This window comes from Neoarius graeffei, chromosome 15 (assembly GCF_027579695.1).
Source record: "Neoarius graeffei isolate fNeoGra1 chromosome 15, fNeoGra1.pri, whole genome shotgun sequence".
In the NCBI taxonomy this organism is placed as follows: Eukaryota; Metazoa; Chordata; class Actinopteri; order Siluriformes; family Ariidae; genus Neoarius; species Neoarius graeffei.
The window spans coordinates 14,140,108-14,165,785 of NC_083583.1; the positions used below are offsets into that span (position 1 = coordinate 14,140,108).

The 25,678-nt window shown below is 41.2% G+C and overlaps 2 protein-coding genes across 4 annotated transcripts in view; one reads left to right on the plus strand and one right to left on the minus strand.

The window, feature by feature from the left end:
* Positions 1-21,082, minus strand: part of LOC132899190 (26S proteasome non-ATPase regulatory subunit 13-like) — a 40,326-nt gene extending 19,244 nt beyond the window's left edge. Inside the window, exons 1-6 of the mRNA XM_060940890.1 lie at positions 20,896-21,082; positions 20,523-20,601; positions 14,268-14,302; positions 5,970-6,025; positions 2,491-2,534; positions 2,315-2,401 (exon numbers count right to left, since the gene is read on the minus strand). Of these exons, the coding sequence (XP_060796873.1) occupies positions 2,315-2,401; positions 2,491-2,534; positions 5,970-6,025; positions 14,268-14,302; positions 20,523-20,601; positions 20,896-20,996 (402 nt within the window). The 5' untranslated portion in view covers positions 20,997-21,082. The remainder of the gene's footprint in view (positions 1-2,314; positions 2,402-2,490; positions 2,535-5,969; positions 6,026-14,267; positions 14,303-20,522; positions 20,602-20,895) is intronic.
* A 733-nt stretch (positions 21,083-21,815) lies between these two features.
* sirt3 (sirtuin 3) overlaps positions 21,816-25,678 on the plus strand; it is a 31,919-nt gene continuing 28,056 nt past the window's right edge. The window contains exons 1-5 of one of the 3 annotated variants that reach the window (XM_060940892.1): positions 21,821-21,843; positions 21,954-22,030; positions 22,261-22,366; positions 23,559-23,720; positions 23,857-24,089. In XM_060940892.1, the coding sequence (XP_060796875.1) occupies positions 21,955-22,030; positions 22,261-22,366; positions 23,559-23,720; positions 23,857-24,089 (577 nt within the window). In that variant the 5' untranslated portion in view covers positions 21,821-21,843; position 21,954. Of the gene's footprint in view, positions 22,031-22,260; positions 22,367-23,333; positions 23,467-23,558; positions 23,721-23,856; positions 24,090-25,678 lie in introns of those variants that run through there. The other 2 variants (XM_060940891.1, XM_060940893.1) reach the window with 2 other exon arrangements.

Consider the following 25,678-nt stretch of genomic DNA (forward strand, 5'->3'; position numbering starts at 1 on the left):
TTTCCTCAATAAATAAATGATCAAATATAATATTTTATAAATATTTTTATAATATTTTTTAAAAAATAAATATATTATTTACCAGCTGGGAGGTCCATATCGTGAAATACTGTGACTGAAGTCTTGAAAGTACTGACCGAGGCCCTCTGGGCCGAGGTCAGTATTCAAGGGCGAGGTCACGGTATTTCACCATACGGACCGACCTTAAGCTGGTAAATAATATATTTATTTTTTTCTTTACCAAATTCTAACAGAAAACGAGAGCGCCCGAAAGGGAAAACCGAGCCGAGCCGCCATTTTGAATCCTCATTCACGGCTGTAATGCAAATTGCTTCCTCCTCGGTATACAAGTGCACTTCCATGGCAGGGAAAAAACTACATTTTGCTGCCTATGTAGTCCCCTATTTATACAAAACTGAGTCATTCAGGATTCAGCCATGTTTTTGCTCGGTGTTTTTGCTCGACCAAAGTTATACAGTAGTATGACCTTTATATTGCATAAATAAAGACATTTGGTGAAACTTTGAAGAAGAGATTGCACTGGTTTAAAGTTTTTACCTAACGTAATATTATGTACTAGGATAACATGGTCCAAAATGGGCCTCATTAACTAATGAGATCAAACTGTTAGCAAGTTAGAGGTTTTTAGGTTTCTCCTAAAATGTTTTCTTTAATTTTATCTTCATCAGGGTAGTAAAACTCACTTTCGCTGTGAAGACTGTCGTTATCGCTATCCATTGCTGTAAAATTAACGCTATTCTCCTGAGAAATGCTGGCAAAGATTTATAAGATTTTTGATAATCTTATAAATAAATCTTATAAAAAAAGATAAATGTTGACAAAAAATTCTACTAAGTTTGTTGTTGTTGTGAACGAGCGAGTTGCCAGAGGTCCATAACTGGGGTCCGTACCGTAGGATACGGACCCGCTCGCCAGCCAATCAGAGCGCAGGATTTGGACCGTGAAAAAAATAAATATATGTTATTTACCAGCTGGGAGGTCCGTACTGTGAAATACCGTGACTGAGGTCTTGAAAGTACTGACCAAGGTCCTCTGGGCCGAGGTCAGTATTCAAGGCCGAGGTCACGGTATTTCACCATACGGACCGACCTTAAGCTGGTAAATAATACATTTATTTTTTTCTTTACCAAATTCTAACAGAAAATGAGAGCGCCTGAAAGGGAAAACCGAGCCGAGCTGCCATTTTGAATCCTCATTCACGGCTGTAATGCAAATGGCTTCCTCCTCGGTATACAAGTGCACTTCCATGGCAGGAAAAAAACTACATTTTGCTGCCTATGTAGTCCCCTATTTATACAAAATTGAGTCATTCAGGATTCAGCCGTTTTTGCTCGGCGTTAGCAAGTTACAGGTTTTTAGCTTTCTCCTGAAATGTTTTCTTTAATTTTGTCTTCCTCAGGGTAGTAAAACTCGCTTTCGCTGTGAACACTGTCGTTATCGCTATCCATGCTGTAAAATTAATGCTATTTTGAATCCTCATTCATGGCTGTAATGCAAATGGCTTCCTCCTCAGTATACAAGTGCACTTCCATGGCAGGACAAAAACTACATTTTGCCGCCTATGTAGTCCCCTATTTATACAAATAGGAGTCATTCAGGATTCAGCCATGTTTTTGCTCGGCGTTAGCAACAGTTAGAGGTTATTAGCTTTCTCCTGAAATGCTTTCTTTTATTTTGTCTTCCTCAGAGTAGTAAAACTCACTTTCGCTGTGAAGACTGTCATCACTATCCATGCTGTAAAATTAATGCTATTATGCTGAGAAATGCTGGAAAAAATGTATAAGATTTTTGATAAAAATCTTATAAATAAATCTTATAAAAAAAGATAAATGTTGACAAAAATTGCAACTATGTTTGTTGTTGTTGTGAACGAGCGAGACGCCAGAGGTCCGTAACCGAGGTCCGTACCGTAGGATACAGACCCGCTCGCCAGCCAATCAGAGCGCAGGACTTGATGGAAACCGGACCACGAAAAAAATAAATATGCTATATTTACTCTATGGACATGGGATCATGTACCCATAGCGTACCTATTTTTATCACAATATCTTCCTTCACATTCGTCATAAATGCTACCGGGCGATGTTTGTTTTGCCTGGCAACACTTGTTTTTAAATGTTATCCTTTGAAAATTACAAGATTATTCCAGGTGTAGAAACACATGCAAAGAGTACAACCTCCACTGTTAAAACCTTATTCACAAACGTGTCCATCCCTGAGCTATCAATATCCTAATGATACCTATTTAATCGTTTCCATATTCCTTTCTCCAGGTCTTCTTGTTCTAATGTACCTTTGTTGTAGCGAGGTCATTGATCTCTAATTTTAGACACCCGATAGCTGTTTTGCACAAGATCACAGCTTCATCACTGCTCTTCACCTGTCAACAAATGATAACACAGAAACCGTCACTGAATTGAGATTTCTGCTGTTCTATAAAGACAGATAGATAATAAATCTGTTTCTTACCTTTTCTTTGGTCTTCTCAAGAAAGGTAATTGCATCATTTGGGTCTGTCGAGGATGAAGTGGAAATATAAGTGAATATGAGACAGTGCATCGATGTTATGATAATTTAAAGACCTCTACAATGATACAAACATATTAAGAACACTTTTTTATTTATTTATATATATATATATATATATATATATATATATATAGGGCGGCACGGTGGTGTAGTGGTTAGCGCTGTCGCCTCACAGCAAGAAGGTCCGGGTTTGAGCCCCGTGACCGGCGAGGGCCTTTCTGTGCAGAGATTGCATGTTCTCCCCGTGTCCGCGTGGGTTTCCTCCGGGTGCTCCGGTTTCCCCCACAGTCCAAAGACATGCAGGTTAGGTTAACTGGTGACTCTAAATTGACCGTAGGTGTGAATGTGAGTGTGAATGGTTGTCTGTGTATATGTGTCAGCCCTGTGATGACCTGGCAACTTGTCCAGGGTGTACCCCGCCTTTCGCCCGTAGTCAGCTGGGATAGGCTCCAGCTTGCCTGCGACCCTGTAGAACAGGATAAAGCGGCTAGAGATAACGAGATGATTATATATATATATATGTGTATGTATATAGTGGGGCAAAAAAGTATTTAGTCAGTCACCAATTGTGCAAGTTCTCCCACTTAAAAAGATGAGAGAAGCCTGTAATTTTCATCATAGGTATACCTCAACTATGAGAGACAAAATGAGAAAAAAAATCCAGAAAATCACACTGTCTGATTTTTCAAGAATTTATTTGCAAATTATGGTGGAAAATAAGTATTTGGTCAATAACAAAAGTTCATCTCAATACTTTGTTATATACCCTTTGTTGGCAATGACAGAGGTCAAACGTTTTCTGTAAGTCTTCACAAGGTTTTCACACACTGTTGCTGGTATTTTGGCCCATTCCTCCATGCAGATCTCCTCTAGAGCAGTGATGTTTTGGAGCTGTCGCTGGGCAACATGGACTTTCAACTCCCTCCAAAGATTTTCTATGGGGTTGAGATCTGGAGACTGACTAGGCCACTCCAGGACCTTGAAATGCTTCTTACGAAGACATTTCTTCGCCGCCTGGGATTCCTTTGTTGCCCAGGCGGTGTGTTTGGGATCATTGTCATGCTGAAAGACCCAGCCACGTTTCATCTTCAATGCCCTTGCTGATGGAAGGAGGTTTTCACTCAAAATCTCACGATACATGGCCCCATTCATTCTTTCCTTCACACGAATCAGTCGTCCTGGTCCCTTTGCAGAAAAACAGCCCCAAAGCATGATGTTTCCACCCCCATGCTTCACAGTAGGTATGGTGTTATTTGGATGCAACTCAGCATTCTTTCTCCTCCAAACACGACAAGTTGAGTTTTTACCAAAAAGTTCTATTTTGGTTTCATCTGACCATATGACATTCTCCCAATCCTCTTCTGGATCATCCAAATGCTCTCTAGCAAACTTCAGACGGGCCTGGACATGTACTGGCTTAAGCAGGGGATCACGTCTGGCACTGCAGGATTTGAGTCCCTGGTGGCGTAGTGTGTTACTGATGGTAGCCTTTGTTACTTTGGACCCAGCTCTCTGCAGGTCATTCACTAGGTCCCCCCGTGTGGTTCTGGGATTTTTGCTCACCGTTCTTGTGATCATTTTGACCCCACAGGGTGAGATCTTGCGTGGAGCCCCAGATCGAGAGAGATTATCAGTGGTCTTGTATGTCTTCCATTTTCTAATAATTGCTCCCACAGTTGATTTCTTCACACCAAGCTGCTTACCTATTGCAGATTCAGTCTTCCCAGCCTGGTGCAGGTCTACAATTTTGTTTCTGGTGTCCTTTGACAGCTCTTTGGTCTTGGCCATAGTGGAGTTTAGAGTGTGACAGTTTGAGGTTGTGGACAGGTGTCTTTTATACTGATAATGAGTTCAAACAAGTGCCATTAATACAGGTAACAAGTGGAGGACAGAGGAGCCTCTTAAAGAAGAAGTTACAGGTCTGTGAGAGCCAGAAATCTTGCTTGTTTGTAGATGACCAAATACTTATTTTACCGAGGAATTTACCAATTAATTCATTAAAAATCCTACAATGTGATTTCCTGGATTCTTTCCCCCCATTCTGTCTCTCATAGTTGAAGTGTACCTATGATGAAAATTACAGGCCTCTCTCATCTTTTTAAGTGGGAGAACTTGCGCAATTGGTGGCTGACTAAATACTTTTTTGCCCCACTGTATATATATATATAAAATAAGCCAGGACTTTCACTGAGTGTGTTTGCATGTACATGTCTTTGTAGATGTCTTGCAGTCTGAGGTGATTGATATTCCACCTTCTTTGCAATTATGTAAATTATTCAACTATTAGCATTATCAACCTTATTTCTCTTTATATCCTGAATTGTAGTTTGCGGTCTGGTACTGTTTAAAGCTTGGGAAATATAACCATGTAATCATTTCTACATGAACTTACATTTATTATGTAACAAATAACACGCAACAGGACTTACACTCACCGGCCACTTTATTAGGAACACCCATACCCCTGCTGTTTGATGCAGTTCTCTAATCAGCCGATCCCTTGACAGCAGCACGACGCATCAAATCATGCAGAAACAAATCAAGAGCTTCACTTAATGTTCACTTCAAACATCAGAACGGGAAAAATTGTGATCTCAAAAGGTGACTTTCTTTCACTGTGGCATGGGTGTTGGTTTGAGCCAGATAGACTGATTTGAGTGTTTCAGAAACTGCTGATCTTCTGGGGTTTTCACACACAAACAACAGTCTCTAGAGTTTACACAGAATGGTGAGGAAAAATAAAAAATGCTGAGCGAGTCAGCGACAGTTCTGTGGGTGGAAACAAACGCCTTGTTGATAAGAGAGGTCAGAGGAAAATGGACAGATTGATTCGAGCTGCCAGGAAGGATATAGTAACTCATAAATCACTCTTTATAACTGTGGTGAACAGAAAAGCATCTCAGCATGCAACAGCAGAAGAGCACATTGAGTTCCAGTCCTGCAGCCAAGAACAGGGATCTTATTATCAAGAACAAGTTCCTATTAAAGTGGCCAGTGAGTGTATAATTGGAGGAAAATAAAAACTATACCTCTTAATGAATTTTATGTCACTTTTTATGGGGCCGTGGGTGTATGGGATTTTTAAAATAGTATATCCTTGTGTAATTTCTAGATAAATAAATAGTTAATTGAGATTCTTTTTATATAAATCACAGGGAGAGGACACTCCTGAGCTCTGGGCCTTATTCCAAGCTTTGCACCGAAATATGAAATACTCTATATACATTGTTTTTGGTCAGTTTCTTGAAATGTTTATTGGCTCTACGTTTGGACTCACTTTATGTTGCCTCACTTTAAAGCAACTGCATAAAACTGTTCACTAAATAATTAAGCCACACCACATAACAGTGAGCTGATAAAGTAAAATAAAATAGAAGACAAAAAAAGTTTCTTATCCAAGAAAAAGGGTTTACACTCACCTGTGATTTGTCTGATAACATAGAGAATAATTTCCACCAGAGACAGGGGGTTTATTCTGGAAATATACAATCAAATAATCAGTGCAGTGACAAATGAGCAAAGAAATCAAAAATATAGTCCGCTTTTTGAAAAGTAACAATAGTGAATATTTTTTTGAAAAACATAAGAAGAATCATGTCGAAAAGTTTCATCTATGCAGCCAATTTTGTAATCAGAAGTGATTTTTTTTAAATACTTTGTACTGCATAAAAAGCTTGCTTACCCAAGCTTTCAATTCTATCCAGAGTCTTCGTCAGGGGGAAATGACATCATTACGCATGCCCAAAAGAATGTTGTCCCAAATATCTGGAAGCTTTCTGTGCTCAGCAAGGGGCTGAACTTCGCAGTCACGGCGCAGAAGGTGCCAGTTCACGATGTACGTAGTAGTTGCTACTGAATGTGCTAGCCGTGCTTTGAAATCAAGGGACGCTAATGAACTGAGATCTCGGGTTTTGGGGGCGGTGAAACGTGCAAGGACATGGAAAATTGAACAGAATATTACCCCAGAAGAACATAAGGCCATCAAACAACTTTCCAAGGATGAACATATTAAGATTTTGCCAGCTGACAAGGGCAGGTGTACTGTCATCTTGGACACTGATGAGTATGTATCCAAATGTAATGCCTTGTTACAAGATGAGAAAACTTACAAGCCATTAAAAAGGGACCCCCACCAATCTTTACAAGAGACGGTTTGCAGAGGTTCTCAGAGAATTGTTGGAATGTAAGGTGTGATCTGCACCGCCGGCTGTATCCTACCACTGACTGTCCAGCCAAGTTCTATGGCCTACCTAAGATACATAAGCATGGCATGCCACTCCGACCTATTGTGAGCAGTATAGGATCCATTTCCTACAACTCAGCTAGGTATGTAGCAGACATACTGTCACCTTTAGTGGGCAAGACCCCCTACCATATTAAGAACTCCAAACAGTTTTGTGGCTAATGTGTGGTGGACCCTGATAAATAATAATAATAATAATAATAATAATAATAATAGGTTCAATTTATATAGCGCCTTTCTAAAACCCAAGGACGCTTTACAATTATAGGCAGGGAAAAAAAAAAAAGTCCACCAAATAGGGGTCAGGATGTAATTCCAGTGGTGTAGCAGCCACAGTCTCACCAAAAGGCGCACGAAAACAAGTCCCACACCACCAGCACAGCCACCGTGCCGCCACCAGCAACATCACTCAAACACCACGCCATGGATCCACAAAGCAAGCACAGAAGCACCGCCATGCAGAGCGCTGGTATGTCCCAAACCGCCTGCACAGCCACCGCGACGCCACCGAGCAACATCACCCGGAACATCACGCCAAGCATTAAAGCACAGAGCGCTGGACAACCACGATGCCAAAATGAGCAACAAGCTCACTGCAGTCCACAGCTGGAAGCACAGGCATCACCCACAGCAAACCAAGGCCTGGAGGGGACCGATGCCCAAAACTGGGTCCGGAGCTACACCACAAGCGGCGGACAAAACACTCAAACATCAAACTACACAAAACACACACAAAAAAGAAAAAAAGTAAAAATAAAAAAGGAGAGAAAATAAAATAAAAAAAGCTCCGGTGAGAAGCGGCAGCCAGAATGCACACGACGTACTCTCAACCAGAAACGGAAAAGAAAAAAAAAAAGCTCTGATGAAGAGCTTCGTAGCTATGATGCTAGTGCCTTGTTTATGAGTGTACCAGTCGATAAGGCCCTGTATGTTGTTCTCCGCCGCCTGCAAGGGGACCCCACCCTGAATGAACGTACCAACACGTCTCCAGAAAAAGTGACGAAACTGCTCGAATTGTGTGTCAGTTGCATGTACTTCACGTTCCAAGGTAAATGCACCACCCGTGAAAATAAGACTCTAGACCTGCTGTATGCAAATGTTAAGGATGCATACAGCTCCACTGCCTTGCCACCATTGGGCAGGTCAGACCACAACCTAGTCCTGCTCTCTCCATTATACAAGCCTGTGGTTCAGCAGCACCCGGTCACGGTGAGGACAGTGAGGAAATGGTCTCTTGAGGCCATGGAAACACTGCAGGGAGCACTGGAGGCCACAGACTGGGAGGCTCTGTATGAGCCACACGGTGAGGACATTGATGGCCTTACTGACTGTGTCTCGGAGTACATTGGGTTCTGCATTGACATCATCATCCCCACTAAAGCGGTCCGCTGCTACCCAAACAACAAACTGTGGGTAACGAGTGACCTGAAGGCCGTACTCAATGAGAAGAAGAGGGCCTTCAGATCAGGGGACCGAGCAGAACTCCAATGGGTACAAAGAGAGCTTAAACACAGCATCAGGGAGAGCAAGGACAACTATAGAAGGAAACTGGAACACAAACTGGAGAAAAATAACATCAGGGATGTCTGGGGTGGGATGAGAGAGATCACTGGTTTCCAGGGGAGAGGTGGGGGTGCAGCTGAGGGGAACGAACAACGTGCGAACGAGCTGAACATCTTTTTCAATAGGTTCAACTCCAACCCCCCCTCCTCCAGCTGCCCCCCTACTGATCCTCCAAGTAACAACTCCCCACTTCCTCCCACTACCTCTTGTCATACACCACTCCAGCCACCTCTACCTCCTTCCCCCTCACAGACACTCACCAAGAACCTTTTCATACCCCACGCTCCTAGGATATCCCCAAAGCCCCCCCAGTCCCCCACCACCTCCTGCAGCAGACACCTTTCTGCATTACCCTCATCACCTCCAACCTCCAATCTGCTGCTGACTCTCACCTCAGACCCTACAATACCCCCGACTCCCCAGCCTGGACTACACATCACATCCAGTCAGGTGAGGAGAGAGCTGGAGAGGCTCAAACAGAGGAAAGCTGTGGGACCGGACCGCATCAGCCCTCACGTGTTGAAGGCATGTTCCAGCCAGCTCTGTGGAGTTCTCCAGCACCTCTTCAACCTGAGCCTACACCTTCAGAGAGTGCCAGTACTATGGAAAACATCCTGCCTGGTCCCAGTGCCCAAAAAAGGACGTCTTGCTGCACTGGAGGATTATAGGCCGGTGGCACTGACTTCTCATATCATGAAGGTAATGGAGAGACTGGTCCTGGCACACCTCAGACCGCTGGTGCGCCTATCACAAGACCCCTTGCAGTTTGCATATCAGCCCCATGTTGGGGTTGATGACGCAATCATCTATCTGTTGCAGAAGGCCTATTCTTCCCTGGACAAACCCGACACTGTAGTCAGCATCATGTTCTTCGATTTCTCCAGCACTTTCAATACCATCCAGCCCAGACTACTGAAGGCTAAATTGGAGGACATGCAGGTGGGTGCTCCCCTCGTCACTTGGATTGATGACTATTTGACGGGCAGACCACAGTTTGTGAGACTAAAGAGCTGTGTGTCTGGTCGTCTGATAAGTAATATTGGGGCCCCTCAGGGAACTGTGCTGTCCCCCTTCCTCTTCACCACATACACTTCAGACTTCAAGTACTGCATTGAGTCGTGTCATCTGCAGAAATTCTCTGATGACACAGCGATTGTTGGGTGTATTGAGGGTGGGTGGGGGTGGGGGGGAGGCTGAGTACAGGGACCTGGTCGACCGCTTCGTGAAGTGGTGTGGGGAGAACCACCTGCAGCTGAACGTGAAGAAGACAAGGGAGATGGTGGTGGACTTCAGGAGGAACAAGCCCCTGCTGTCTTCAGTCAGCATCAGTGGGACGGATGTGGATATGGTGGCCTCATACAAGTATCTGGGTGTTACACTGGACAACAAATTGGACTGGTCCACCAACACAGAGACCATCTATAAGAAGGGCCTGAGTCGGCTTTATTTCCTGAGGAGGCTCAGGTCCTTTCATGTCTGCAACAAGATGCTGCAGATATTTTATCAGTCTGTTGTGGCAAGCACCATCTTCTTTGCTGTGGTGTCCTGGGGTGCGGGCATCAAGACAAAGGACGCCAACAGACTGAATAAACTGATCAGGAAGGCAGAGTCTGTTGTTGGCTCTAAACTGGTCACCCTGGAGGGGGTGGTGAGGGCAGGATTCTGACAAAACTGTTGGCAATCATGGACAATCCCTCTCACCCCCTCCACAAAACACTGGACAAGCTAAAGAGCAGCTTCAGCAACAGACTCATTCAACTCCGCTGCTCCAAGGAATGATACAGGAAATCATTCCTACCCACGGCAATCAGACTTTACAACTCATCTACCTCTGTTAGAGCCATGATCACACATTTGGACTAATTCTACCTGTCACCCTCTGCATCACATATAACATAGTATAACGTATATTTAGTGTTTACTATGGGAAATGTGATGTGGGAATATTATCCGTATTGATATTATATATCATATTTTTGCAATATTCGCATCCTATTGTACATTCTATGTACATATTCATAGTATATTATTTAAGGTATGTGTATATCTTGTTTATATTTTGTGGGGGTTTTTTATTCTCTTGACCTCAGTATGTTATTTTATTTTGACCTTAGTACTTTATTTTATTTCATTGTATTTTTTATTGTGTTCAAATTTACCGGACTGCTATGACAATTTAATTTCCCTTTGGGGATGAATAAAGTCATCCATCCATCCATCCATCCATCCATCCATCCATCCATCCATCCATCCATCCAAATTCTACCACCAGGTCCATGGGGCTGCCATGGGGTCACCCGTGTCTTTGATACCATGTAACCTGTACATTAAGGACTTTGAACAGAAAGCCCTATCCACGGCACCCCACCCACCCAGGTGGTGGTTCAGGTATGTGGATGACACGTACACGAAGCTAGCTAAGGAACACGCCCAGATGTTTACCATGCATATAAACTCCATTGACCCAGACATACAGTTCACCACAGAGAAGGAGGAAAATGGGGAGTTGCCTTTCCTAGACACATTGTCAAGGTGTGCTTCTGATGGAACTATGTCCACTTCAGTGTATCGTAAGGAAACCCATACAGACCAGTATCTAGCCTTCTCTTCAAATCATCCGCTCGACGAGAAACTAGGGGTGGTCAGAACCCTGTACCACAGGGCTAACACTGTGGTTTCTGACCCGGAGGACAGGCCTAAAGAACTGCACCACATCAATCAGGCCCTTAGTAGATGTGGTTACCCGACACGGGTGCTAAAACAGTCTGGTAGGAAGCCCAAACCAATGGTAGAAACACAGGAGGGTGTGACAGCCAAACCCAGAACTGTTTCTCATGTTACACTGCCGTATGTTAAAAACTTGCCAGAGGAGCTAAGACGGGTGTTTCTGGAGTATGGGGTACAACTGCATTTCAAGCCCTCCAGCACTTTACGACAGTTGCTGGTGAGGCCTAAGGACCCTACTCCTGCTAGTGAACGATGTGGACCTGCGTACACTGGCGGCTCGTTAATAGGGGCGATTTGGGCGACGCACTCCCAAACAGGGAGATTTTTTTTTTTTTATCTACTCCTATTACCACGGCAACAGTAATGCTATCGTCCAATCAGGCTAAGGTCGCGCCTGGTATAGCCACGCCCTTTTGGTGCGATTTCTGTCAGGTTCAGATTTGCCCCAAAATCTCCCATTGACACTAATGGTACGTACGTTTTTTTCGAAAAATCATGCTCCCAATGCATTTTCTATTAGGTTTTATGTGCTAGCACAAGCAGCGTGCTTTTGTCATACGCCTGTCGCGCGCAGTGTTGCCAGATTGGGCGGTTTCCCGCCCAATTGGTTTTAAGTGCATTTTGGCGGGTTTTGAACATAATTTTGGGCTGGAAAATGCAACTTGCGCGGGAAATGTGTGAACATTCTATGAAGAAGATGGCAAGTGTTGAGTGCAACAATACGATAGCGTCTCTGAAAGAAGTTCCCTTTAGTCGTCGTACCAATGAGGAGAAAACGGCAATCAAACAGCTAGGACCTCCTAGACCGAATTTAAACATCAAGCAAGTGTCTACGAAGGGGGAGAAGACCTACTCAAGAGGTTTTAACAAGAACTGGTACCACCGGAAAACTTGGCTAGCTGGCTGTGATGTAGTCAATGCTCTTTTTTGCTACCCTTGCGTTCTCTTCCACCCTGGAAGCAGCACAGCAGACGGTACAGTGATATCTGATATTTGAATTTACTAGGCAAAAGGTTTTTTTTTTTTTTTTTGTGTGTGTGTGTGTGTGTGTGTGTGTACCAATGGCAGTTGTTTTACCAATGGCAGTTTAACATTGCCATGTTTTTGTTTTACCAATGGCAGTTTAACATTGCCATGCTTGGAATATTTCAGTAGCCTCAAGTTCTCTCTGACTTGGTGTAAATTAAGCATATTTTCAGTTTTTATATATTGTACAGTATGTGTGTTCATTGGAGCCAGCAGCACCTTACCTTTTTTCCAACTTGTTAAGCCAAGTTGCACTGACTACAAAACCTTGTGTAACCTTGTGTGTATATAGCTAAATAACTAAAGCCTTTTGTGTTCATTGACATGCTTGTAATACTTTAAATTTCCTTTTAAGGCATGGCTTTCTGGAGGAATTCTTGGGAAAAAAACTGCAGAATTTATTTAGAATTACTTATTATTTGTTGTTAAAATGGTGCAATTCCATATAAAAAACACATAATTATGCTGCACATGTTTGTTTGATGGTTATGCTTTTCTTCATCTTTTTCAAAACTTAAATAAACACTTGTTTTGGATTTATATCCTGCCACTTTAATTGTATTCTTTAGAATGAAGAAATTAGAATATGTTTATAATTAAGAATTTGTGTCTACTTATTATAGAATACTGGAAAAATATGAGAAAATAAATGAGTAATGTAATATTAATTGATTGTGATGCCAAACATTTTGCTTTGAAGGCTTCAAAGCAAATCTTCCTTAGTTTTAGCCTGGCAAGCCAAACTAAATGTGAATATTTAGTCTGGTCTCGGTCATAGACATTTCCGAAGGGTGTGGGTAGGAACAACCCGTTGTCTTTCAAACTGTCTCTGTGCGTATAGGCCAACGCTCTGACCAATCAGCACAACAGTGACTGTGACGTAGTCAGAGCGACAGAAAGCGGAGCCAGCTGGTAGATCAGACTTTTGCCATAGCCGGTCGGCAAAACAGCGAAAATGTCCTTCTTGAAAAGGAATGAGCGGAGAGCCTCTTCCTGCTCATGTTTCAACGAAAACTCCAAGTCTAATTCTTCTAAAACTGATTCCAAAGCAAAGTCAAACGAGCGCTGTTCAATAGCCGTAGCCATTCCTGTTGTGCTTTCTCCAGCGTCGCGCAGCCTTGTCGTCACTCCTGCAAAAGCCCGCCCAAAGAATCCAAACAAAAACCTTGCGTTGTGATTGGCGGGCACGATTTGATGCCCGGGGTGTGTTGTTGATATGGTCCGAGGCTAGACCCACTCATAGGCAAAAATATTTTTGGCCGCTAGGCGGGTGGGTCTAGTTTACTAGGCTACCTTAGTTTGCCACCTTTAACTTGTTCAGTGTTGCCACCTAGTGGAGAGAAGAGATATTGTCTATATTGATATCTGAATTTACCAGGCAAAAACAAGTTCGGCCAATTGACTTGCTACCTAGGTCAATTTACTTCAGTCCTGTGGACATTTATGGTCCGTGTAGACATAACGGGGGAAAATTGCCCCCCCTGAAAAAAAATTCAGGAGCCACCACTGCCTGTGTACCTCATTCAATGTGAGGGGAGTGACAAGGAGAAGTGTAATGCTTCTTATGTTGGTGAAACCGAACGATCTCTTCGAACTAGATACTGTGCATGGAACATAGATGCCCAAGTTCGATATCATCAGAGGTATCGCAACATATTCACAAACACCGCATGGGACACAGGATACAGCTAGACAATGTGAAAATTCTAGACCAGGAGCCGGACTGGTTTAAACGAGGTGCACGAGAAGCCATCTACATCAGAACCCTCAAGCCCTCCCTGAACCGAGACGGGGGCCGGTACCAGCTTCCAGATATTTGGGACAACATTCTTTCGGGCATGCGTAATGCATGCTCGAAGTGACGTCATTTCCCCCTGACGAAGACTCTGGATAGAGTTGAAAGCTTGGGTAAGCAAGCTTTTTATGCAGTACAAAGTATTAAAAAAAAATCACTTATAAGAAGAATGTTCTCATTATTATGATGTAATTATCTCTATAATGATTTTTAAATAATTATTCATTATCTCCATTTATTTATTTTAAATGCGCATTAATTCAGGGGAAAAAAAGAATGTTCCAGGGAGTGTCGTTCAGGGACAACAGGATTACAGACGACTGACTTTTCTCTATAAAGGAGATATCTACATGTTCGTCCTACCTGTGCTCAAAATCACTGAGAAAGTTTTCATAGAGCTGCAAAGAAAAAAAGTTAGATGTGAATCACATATACACACACACACAAAAAAAAAAATTATATAGACACGAGTGTTCTACTGGGAAATACACCACTCGTATTCTTCATGCGAACTACATCCGGGACATTGAGTAACATATTTTCCAACCTCCTCACTTGTGAGGAAATCAATATTGTTGTGATAAATTTGGGTACTTTTTGTTTGTGAATGTATCAATATAATAAAAAGAAAATCACACGTTGGCTTGAAGATATGAAGTTTATCTTCTTGTGTCAATAAACTTGTATTTTTCTATATGAAATTCATCGTGGATCTGAGTAACGTATTTAAATAATACTGGCTGGTGTTGAGTGGTATATCAGATATATTCCATTCAGCTAGCATGATACTGAACGAGTCGAAGATGAGTAGCTGGATGGAATGTATCTGATAGACCACGAAAAATGCCAGCCAATATTATTATTATTATAATACATACACACTCTCTTCATATTGGCCTTCTCGAAGGTCAATGGTAGCTTACCCGCGACTCCGCGCTGTCAGCGCAGCAGTGAAGTCACCTTCCAGCCAGTGTAGCGTTCATCAGTAGTGTTAGTGAATGCTAATAAAGCGGTCAAGCCAGTGCTATCGAAAGCAAGTATCACATGCTAACGACTGAGAAACTAAGATTTCTGTCTCCAGACTCTTCTTCCACGCTGCAAGCTCACTACAGTATTTTTCACACATACTTAAGTATTCATTTCCCTCTGTAATTTATTTACTTACTTTTAAAATCAACATCAACAGCTACACACAACAGAGCGACCTGGCAGCCAAAATTCTCTCAAAATCTTCCACTTTTAACAAAGCAAACCTGGCGGCCATGTTTGTTTACAAATTGTCACAGTCGCTGGCTAGCGTGGAAGTTTTACGCTTCCGACATGTCTCTCTTCCAGTTTTTTGATGTCCGTTGGTATGTTTTTCACTTGTAAATATGCGTGAAGAATATCTAATGAAGTTTTGGTAGCCTTCGGGTGTTCAGCGTGTCTTCGGTTTTAGTTTTCGGTTTATTTATTTAGTACTTAATTATCGCATAGCTAATCTTAGCACTGGATTAGCCTCGTCTTCTCTCTTTCCCGGCTGACAAAGAAATGCTTCTGTGCATGCGCAGCAGAAAAGTTTTCTTATTGGATATTCACATCAGCTCTGGCATGTAATGTCATGTTGCACTGACAACCGTGCAATATCGTAAACTATATTCAACGCTCATTCTCCATTGGGTAGAGCAACGTAATACATAGGATAAGCGATATGCTAACAATATTGCATGCTATCAAACCGAATGAATGAAACCCGCTAGAAGGGAATAGAATACGTGTTTTTATTCCATCGAAAAAGTGTCCTGTATGCATAATAATTCCTGATATTTCACTCTGATGATGTCACTCCTAGAGTTTTCACGCTGACTAGATGCGCGTTGTCAAAATGGCGAACCGGTTCAAAGTTAAAATTATTTTGATTAACGTGTGTATTGTTTTGTGGATGTGTCCATATAATATAAAGAACATTACACGGCGGTGCGAAGATATGAATTTTATCTTCTTGTGTTGAAAAATATATCACTCGTTCACTTCACTCACGCGTGAAATATATACAGGATATTACATGGTCACGTGAAGATATGTAGTTTCTTTTCGAGCAGTAAACATATTTCACAAGTGAGCGAAGTAAACAGGGACATGAATTTTTCAACACAAGAAGATAAACTTCATATCTGGTTCTGGTGGGCTACTGCATAAACTCCACAGATAGGATGTAACGTGCAGGCGCAAGTCGACTGAGCAGGATATTAATTTTTGAACAGGGATTTTTGGACGACGTTATCCAGATCAACTGTCGGCAGTCTGGATTTAAAGGTGTCGATGGTGGGAGGGCATCTCTAACATTTCCCGGGAGGCAATTTCATTGTGCAAATGTCTTTGGGAAAAGTGAATATTTGTAACAATCCTTATTAGCTTATATTTTGTCAAACGAGTTGGCTGTGTTCTTCCTTTTTATCCCCCCAGCATATAATGTGCGGGATATAGCTATCGCTCTGTCTGTCCATCTGTAAACATTTAATTTCCGGAGCATAACTCAAAAACTATTAGGATTTTTTTTTCATGAAACCTGACAGTTATGTTGAGCGACTAGAGGAGTTGTGCCTTTTGAAATTTTGGGATTTCTATGATTTTTATTTTTTCCATGTTTCCATGGCAACCAATTCAACTTAGGAAAATTTGGAGTGGGGTTTCATGTCGGGGTCGGAGGGATATGTCATCTCCTGATGACTCTTGTTAATACTCCTTGTGTAGATGGCGGAGTTCGGTATTAGTTTGTGTCCAGGGCAATTACTGTAACTTATTCACTGATTTGTGGATGAGTGTCAGCCTCTGAGCCAACGTGTGATTTTCTTACACACACACACGTTTGTTTCACTCTCCTTGTGAGGACCTTCCACTGACATCATTATTATTGCAGTTAATTAATGCTGTACCTGCACTTCAAGGTCATAGGCAAGGGTCAGAGGTGGAACATAGAACATCAACTTTATTTTCTACAAGAACGACCCAAAAAGGAAATTCAATCTTCCTAGTGTCTAATTTGCACCCTAAAATTGGATAAAACGGTTAAAACATACTGGTTTGCGCAAGTTCCAAAAGGTTTGTTTACATCTCACTTACGCGCACTTTTACCGCCAGGGGGCCGTCGTCGTGACGTCATTCAAGGCAAACAGACTGGGAGCAGCTCTGTGTTTACTTGCGAACTGAGCACACGTGTACGGACTTTGGTCGTGAGAGGTTGTGTAAAATGTCTGAAAGCGATAGCGATTTTGAAGTACGCACTCTCCAAATTGAACATTGAGAGGTGAAACCATACATGTATGAACCTATGGCCATTGTGAAGCCATAGTGGATATAGGTAACGATTACTTGACAGTGCGCCGGTAGGCCACATTAGCCTGCCATCCGCGGTATTTCCTGGTGTCAATATATCGGGCCTGACATCTCATCTCGTCTATCAATGATTTTTTTTTCAACTACCGAGCATTTAAATGAAAAAGGTGAAAGGTAAAAATGTTTACCTCCAATCTTCTCCTTTTTGCTTGAGCGTTGCTGGTCTGTTTCTTCTTTGACTGCTTGATTTTGTGCTCAAATTTTGTTGGAACAGCGTCAGGCGTGAGCCTTCTCTGTCCGACACTGACACCTAAACTCTCCAACAGATGGGGATTCTTCAAAAATGAATCGTCGTCGAAGTGATCGGAGCACAGAGTGGCGTATTTACCCAGCTGTCAACCCTCTCGCTTCATGTGCACATTCCACTCTCTCCGACTCTTCCGGGAAAAGCCAACCCTCTTGCTTCACGTGCATAATCCACTCTCTCTGCCTCTTCTCCTCTTTTGGAAAAAGCCAACCCTCTCGCTTCACACGCACAATCCACTCTCTTTGCCTTTTCTCCCCTTTTGGAAAAAGCCAACCCTCTCGCTTCACACGCACAATCCACTCTCTCTGCCTCTTCTCCTCTTTTGGAAAAAGCCAACCCTCTCGCTTCACGCGCACAATCCACTCTCTCCGCCTCTTCTCCTTTCTCAGAAAAAGGTAAAAACTTCTTCCTGAACTGGTCCCGTTGTTACAGTTTACTGCACAACAGTAAGGCATGTTTTTTCTTTGGGAATTCCCGAACGCACGTCTGCACTCAAGCCGAACGGCAATGCAAGTAAGGCCAAACAAAAAAATTGTTTGTTTCCTATTACATGCCTTGAAAAATTAGGGTAGGTCGGTAGGGATTTTTTTTTTTTGGGAAAAAATGTTTCCATGGCTATCACCGCTGTTTTTCCCCCATATTCACAATACCCACCCACTCAGCATTCTGTTTGAATGCATGTTTGCAGGTATTCTGTTTTTAGAAATAAACACTAAAGAACACTTTTCAAAGATTTATTTCGAACCATACACAAACTTCTCACACTGAACATATGCGTTGAACTGTATAGATCAGCTGTTCAATGTCTACTTCCCATACGGCCTGTAGCAAATGTCTTTTATGCCTTTTTGAAGGCACTCGCCACATACTTCAATAACTGTTTTAAATATTTTTCTCAGATCTGGTTTAACACAGAGTCTTTAAGACAATATGGACAAACGTCTGTTCTTCCAAATCCACTGCTATAGTAGGCTATTTCAACAGGATCTGCACAGTTGAGAGGCATTCTGACACCACAAACTAAGGCAAGAAAATGTTCGGGGGGTATTACTGGCGTCCCGCAAGAGTACTCGAACTCTGACAGCAACACAGTGAGTGCTGTTTGTTGTCGGTGTGTCAACCGATGCTTCACGTAGAAGATTTCTATATTTACTCTAGAACTACTGGTACAAGCTAACAAATCTTCAATGTCTTTAAATGTCTCTTTTTCTAGCGACGCTTGCGATGTGCAAGACATGCACCTTTCAGCACACAAACCACCACCACTTTCGTTGCTTCCTGTTAGAGATAGTCACGCGCATGCGTACAATCGGCCGTTTATGATGCAAGAGACACTTGCACTATGAATAACGTACGGACGTTGGTCTATGACCAGGGACAACCACGCTGTGTGCATCGCATGAACGTTTTGTAGACCGAGAGGGGATCGGGTAACAGGAAACAAAGTATTATTTTTTTGGCCTAAATGGAAGTGGACTCAACTCAAGCGGTTTGTTTGTCTTGAATGACGTCACGCGCCGAGTGGTCACGAAAATTGCCAAACAGAAATTCGCCGCGATCCGCGCTAACTTATTTTAATTATTACTTATTAACAATACTTCTTGGGACCAGAAGAAAATTACAGAGGATGTTTTAACATATAAGGTTTCAAATGTGCATAAAATTAAAAACCGCTGCCTATGAGCTTTAACCTCAGTAATGAAAAGGAAACTTTTTGGTTCTTTTATTTTTTTTAAATTTTTGTTCCGGGTTCGAGCCCCGTGGCCAGCGAGGGCCTTTCTGTGTGGAGTTTGCATGTTCTCCCCGTGTCCGCGTGGGTTTCCTCCGGGTGCTCCGGTTTCCCCCACAGTCCAAAGACATGCAGGTTAGGTTAATTGGTGACTCTAAATTGACCGTAGGTGTGAATGTGAGTGTGAATGGTTGTCTATCACTACGTTCAGACTGCAACCTGAAACGACCCATATCCGATTTGTTGTGAAATCCGATTTTTTTGTTAGGCCGTTCACATTACCAATTATATGAGACTTGTATGCGATCTCCAATATGAACGGAAAACGACCCAAAAGTGTCCCGCATGCGCAACTTGACACGTAATAAGCACATCTACGTAATACGTAAACAAAAAAAAGCGCACTCTTCAAGTTTGCAAGTAAAGCATGGAGATGAGGCGAGACCTGGCGATGTGGTTTTTGTGGCGGCGGCGGAACTCACACAATAATCTGATTAATGTGGGCAGCAGACTAATGAGACCGAAGGTGTCAAATTACTGGAAATTTCCAGAACAATCTTATAATCTTGTAATACAGGATGATTTAACATCCAGGTCCCTACCAAATCCACCATTAGCTTGATCAATTCTATAAAAGTCTATTTAAATTCTGAAAACTGTACAAATGTTGTTGTTTTCCACCAAAGAGGCGGGATTAGCCAACGCAGAATAGTGACGTTTGTATCTTGTTGATGACGTGTAGGTCGCATGAATGCGACCTGTCCGGTCAGACTGCAGTCGCATGTGAAAATAACGGATATGCATCGGATTTAGGACCACATATCCAAGCGGCCTGGGTCGCATGTGAAAAAATCGGATCTGTGTCGTTCAGATTGTCAATAACAAATCGGATACAGGTCGCATATGGGCAAAAAAATCGGATATGGGTCGTTTCAGGGTGCAGTCTGAACGTAGTCTATGTGTCAGCCCTGTGATGACCTGGCGACTTATCCAGGGTGTACCCCGCCTTTCACCCGTAGTCAGCTGGGATAGGCTCCAGCTTGCCTGCGACCCTGTAGAACAGGATAAAGCGGCTAGAGATAATGAGATGAGACAACAGCAATTTCCTTATGGGGACCATCCAAATGTCCCCACAAGGTCGAAATTGTCAGATTTTACTATCCTTGTGGGGACATTTGGTTCCCAGTAGTATATAAAAGCACGCGCATGCGCGAGCACACACACACACACACACACACACCTGATCACCATGGTAACGCAGCCTCACCTGGATAAGAGTGTCTCCAGTTTTAAAATAAGGGTCTTTCACAAACTCCGTCAACTTCAGAGTTAACTGATGCCACAATCTAACAGTTAATAAAAACAGACATTAAAAGGTAAAAGATAGTTTTTTTTAAAATGAATTTTCCAGCCACTGTGACTTTATATTGACTAGTAAAGACACTTTATATTATATATCTATACATAAAAGTATCTATATGATATAAACTATTATACATAATAATATGTAAAAACAGGCCATTTTTTTTATTCCAAAAAAGTGAGTAATTTTATTTTTGTGTGACATACAGTGGGAGGAAAAACAATGACTTGCTAAAAACCTGTGACGGTATTTGGCTAATGCTAACCAGCAACCTTACTTTCTGTTGTACAAATCTTCAAGCGCGTGCCACTGCGCCGCCATTTCAGGACTAGAGCTTGTGCTTTGCTGAAGAACCAGATATCCCGGGACATCTTTCATATTTTTTTAATCGGTCTTTAATTAATTAATTGATTGAAAATAACGAGTGTTGGAATCTGATGAACACTAATACTGTATCTTTTCCTGTGCTGTCACCGGCGTTATTTTTTTTTTTTCCCTTCAAGTATTACGCCAAATCCCGCCTTCTGATCTACCATTGGTTAGTAGTTTGTCAGTCACTGTGAGTGAGACGTATTAGCCAATCATAGCACAGGAAATGGGATTACGCTACCCAATTGCAGAAACGGTTCTGTTCCAAACAGCACCACACAGGCTACTAAATAGTACGTATGGACACCAGAACGTTAATTGAACGCACTCTTTAGTGCTGTAGCATGAGGATTGAAACACAACCAGTCAAATCGTTTCCGTTCTATAATATAAAAGTCACCCTCCTTCCGCTTTGAAGGAGGAACCAATCTACGAAATGCGTCCTCGATGAAAAAATACTTTAGTAAAAAAAAAAAAAAATCTCAAAATGAGCATAATTATATGCATTATTTTATCTATTATCTAATTAAATATCATTACAGATTATGTAAATAAACATGGCGCCGGATTGTTTCACTAGACAAGGTTTGACCTACAACAGCATAATAAGTGCGCATTAAAAAATATAAAATATTGAATAATAAAATTTAGAAAAGATATATTAAAATCGCTTGCTGTTATAGAATTGAGTACGTAAAAAAGTACATCATTTTGAAATAATGATGTAAATTTGATGTCGTTGTTGCTGTTAATTGACTTTTCATGGCATTATGTGTGCATTTATTTCGTGCATTACGGTAAAGGTGTCTGTGTCATTGGAGCGACCATAACACTGTTGTTGGATCAGAGTGATACTGTATTATTATAGATTATATGATATTAATTAGTGTGTTTATCTGTTCTGACATATTGTATAAAAGTTTTAATATCCTGGATTTATTAGCATTATTTTGTTAAACCCAACAGCATGACCTTGTTGCTGATTTTACCGAGAAGTTGTACTATAAATATCAAAAGTAATGGAGGAATATTTACAGGCAAAGGTAGATTTATGTACATTATTGTATGCAGGGGTTTTCAATACCTTGTAGTGTTATATATAATATATGAGAGACCATCTTCAGCTCCTAAACAATATTCTTAATCATCTGCAGTCTGAAAAAAATGGCATAAATTGTAATAAAACGTTTCATTATTTCATATTTGCACCATTAATATGCATGCATGTTAAACCTTAATGTTTGCTGTGTTTCTACTGGGAAATACCTTTTAGGTCTCTCAAGGATACACTTTGGTCCTAGGAAGATTTCAGCCAGGTTTTTCCGTGTTCAGAAGCTGGACCTGGAGAGACATGGACACTCAGGTGTTTGGGGATGTCAGTAAGTAGTTTCAGCTATACACTATATGGCCTAAGGTTTATGGACACCTGACTATCACGTCCATATGTGCTTGCTGAACATCCCATTCCAGATAAAATTCCCTCTTTGCATTATGTTACAGTATATTTCATTAATAGCATTTAGTAGATGCTCTTTTCCAGAGCGACGTACAATATACGCAGAGCAACCTGGGTAGGTGCCTTGCTCAAGGGCATTTCAGCCATTCCTGCTGGTCCAGGGAATCAAACAAGCAACCTTTTGGTCTCAAAGCTGCTTCTCTAACCATTGTGGTTATAATACTTGGTGTGAATGAACAACAGGCCAGACTGGAACTAAACATCCCCTCCCTACATCATAGACATCCGGTGGCTGCTAGTGCTGTGATCTACAAGCTGCACACTAGCTCATGCTCACCAGACCTGAAGAGGATAGCTCCTCAGCCGTATGTGATCAGACATGCAACTCGCACTAGCCTGTCTATGCCAATTCATGCACTTGCTGCACCAATCTCAGGAACCTACTTCACAGGCAAGACCTTCATCCACACTGCGGTCCATATCTGGAATAGACTTCCAGGCAGCGTAGTAGCGTTCAGTCTTTCAAAACTCGTGTTCATGACTATTTGCTTTCCATACTGTGATCTCATAAGGAGAACTTCTTGGCTGCTGTGAACCATTGATTGGCCCTTTTGGTTTATTATTATAGTGCTTTGTTGCCTATGTTAGTTCATGACCTAGTCATACATCTTGTGGCTGTTGTTCACCATAGCACATTATATTAAATAAACAAAAAACCCTCGTCTCTTCTGCAAAGTCTTTCTACTAGATTTTAGAGTATGGTCATGGGGATTTGTGTTTATTCCACTAATACAAGAGCATTAGTTAGTCAGGGCTGTGTGCATGACACTCAAGCTCTTCTGTACCAACCTTGGGAAACCATGTATTCATAGAGTTTGCTTTGTGCACAGGGGCATTGTCATTCTGGAACAGGTTAGTTCGTGAAGGGAAACTGTAATGCTACAGGATACAACATTCTCGACAGTTGTGTGCTTCCAAATTTGTGGCAACAGTTTGACAGAAGAACCACATATGAATGTGAAGGTCAGCTCTCCACATATTTTTGTCCATTAAGGACAAAAGCATGTCATGCAGTGCCTTTATTCTTGTTTAATATGACAATATTCATGGTATAGGTCAAGCTTCTATAGAAGGCTTTTTGGAGGAGGCCATGGTGGCAGCAAACAGAATATGACTTTAGAGGACATAGCGAAGGGAATCAGAGAACGAGAGTACAAAAGGATTGTAGTGATGGCTGGAGCAGGGATAAGTACTCCAAGTGGAATTCCAGATTTCAGGTAACTATCTGAAAAATCCCTGATTATAACATGATTATAGCAAGTCCAATCATATTGGCAACTGAGTTTTAGAAAAATGGCTTTGACACAAAAATTTTGCTTCCGTTTTGCTAATTTCCTCCATCTCTTATGACAGATCACCTGGAAGTGGCCTTTATGACAACCTTCAAAAGTACAACCTTCCCTATGCTGAGGCCATATTTGAGATTAACTATTTCCGTTACAACCCGAAACCTTTCTTTGCCTTGGCTAAAGAGTTGTATCCTGGTAACTATCATCCCAATCTGACGCACTACTTCATCCGGCTGCTTCATGACAAAGGCCAGCTGCTTAGGATATACACCCAAAACATCGATGGACTGGAGAGAAGTGAGTTTCTTAGTCTCTTGATGGACAGTTAGCTTCAGAATTATTGGCACCCTTTTGAAAAATGAGACAATAGAGACCCATAAAATGATGAGCACATGCACTGATTGACATAATGTCAAACAAGAGAACATTTAGAGAACATTGTTCAAAACAACATGATAATTATCACCTAATTTACAATGAGCTTGGAGGATTGTCCTTGTAATGTCCTTTTAATGGTTTGTATTAAAAGAGTGAAATTCTTTAAAGATGGATAGGTAGACTTACTTACTTACTTACTTACTTACTTACTTACTTACTTACTTACTTACTTTACTTACTTACTTTACTTACTTACTTACTTTACTTACTTACTTTACTTACTTTACTTACTTACTTACTTTACTTACTTACTTACTTAGTGACCCTGAGGGGAAGTGTAGAAATATTGTGCCTTATTGTATTTAGTGGTAGCTTTTATTGCTTAATTTTTCTTAAAGCTTATTGAAGATCCCCATGGTGATGGTAAACTGATTATGTACAACTTCATATTTCAAAGTCAAATGCAAAAATAGGTTTTAAAGACTGAAAGAAATGACCTCCCCACATAAAATTACAAATTCTATGTATTTTGAATATTCTTTTGGGGTGTTAATATTTTGCCCCGAATGTTCTTTCAAGAAAATAGAGTGGTGGCTACAATTATCGACAGTCCATAATTATCGACACCTTTTCAGATTTACTAATAAAAAACAATTTTACAAACGTGAGTTTCAGTTACAACAGTTATTATTGGTTAATTAATCAACCAGAATACCCACCTCACCCTTTGATCTTGTCGTCTGATGACGCAGCTCGTTACCTGAGATGGAAATTATTTTTAGCACAATCAGCAATATGAGGAAAACCCGGCCGTTATCATCGCAGGTAAGCATGGTGGAAAGATCATGGACATGTTTTTACTGATCAGATTCACCGATATTTCATGATCTCCTTGTCGAAACCTACTTTGTTTCTGACTCTTTCATTTGACAGTCGCCATTTTGTATCTAAATAAAAGTGCTGTGATTTATAATAATTGTTTTTTTCTGATTCATAACAGAATGGAATGTTTATAGAGTATTTGGAATCCTATTGCAATAAATAGAATTAGACCAGAATTAAATTCCTAGCATATAAAAAATTACATGCTTGAAATATTCAGATTTTTCTATTCCATTCAGAAAATATATATATATTTTTGAAGTTTGTTGTAAATATCTACCACATATTACAATATCAGTAGACATTTTACATTTTGGTTTGAGGAATGATACGTGACCTTTGCCCTGGATTTGCATGTGGTTATGATGTCATTTGTCTGACATTTATTGGTAAACTACAAAACTAGAAATTAATACAAACAACAACGAATGATTAACAAAATGTGATCTACGAAAATACTTAGAAAGTGGAACAAAAAGATTTTCTGACACAGATTAAACATTATCAGTTCATTTCTTTACAAACATTAGAATTACTTCCTCATTTACGTAAACACCGACATCGATATATTTATATAAAAGATATTTTGTACTAAATATAAGTTTATGTAAAACAAATTTTAAATA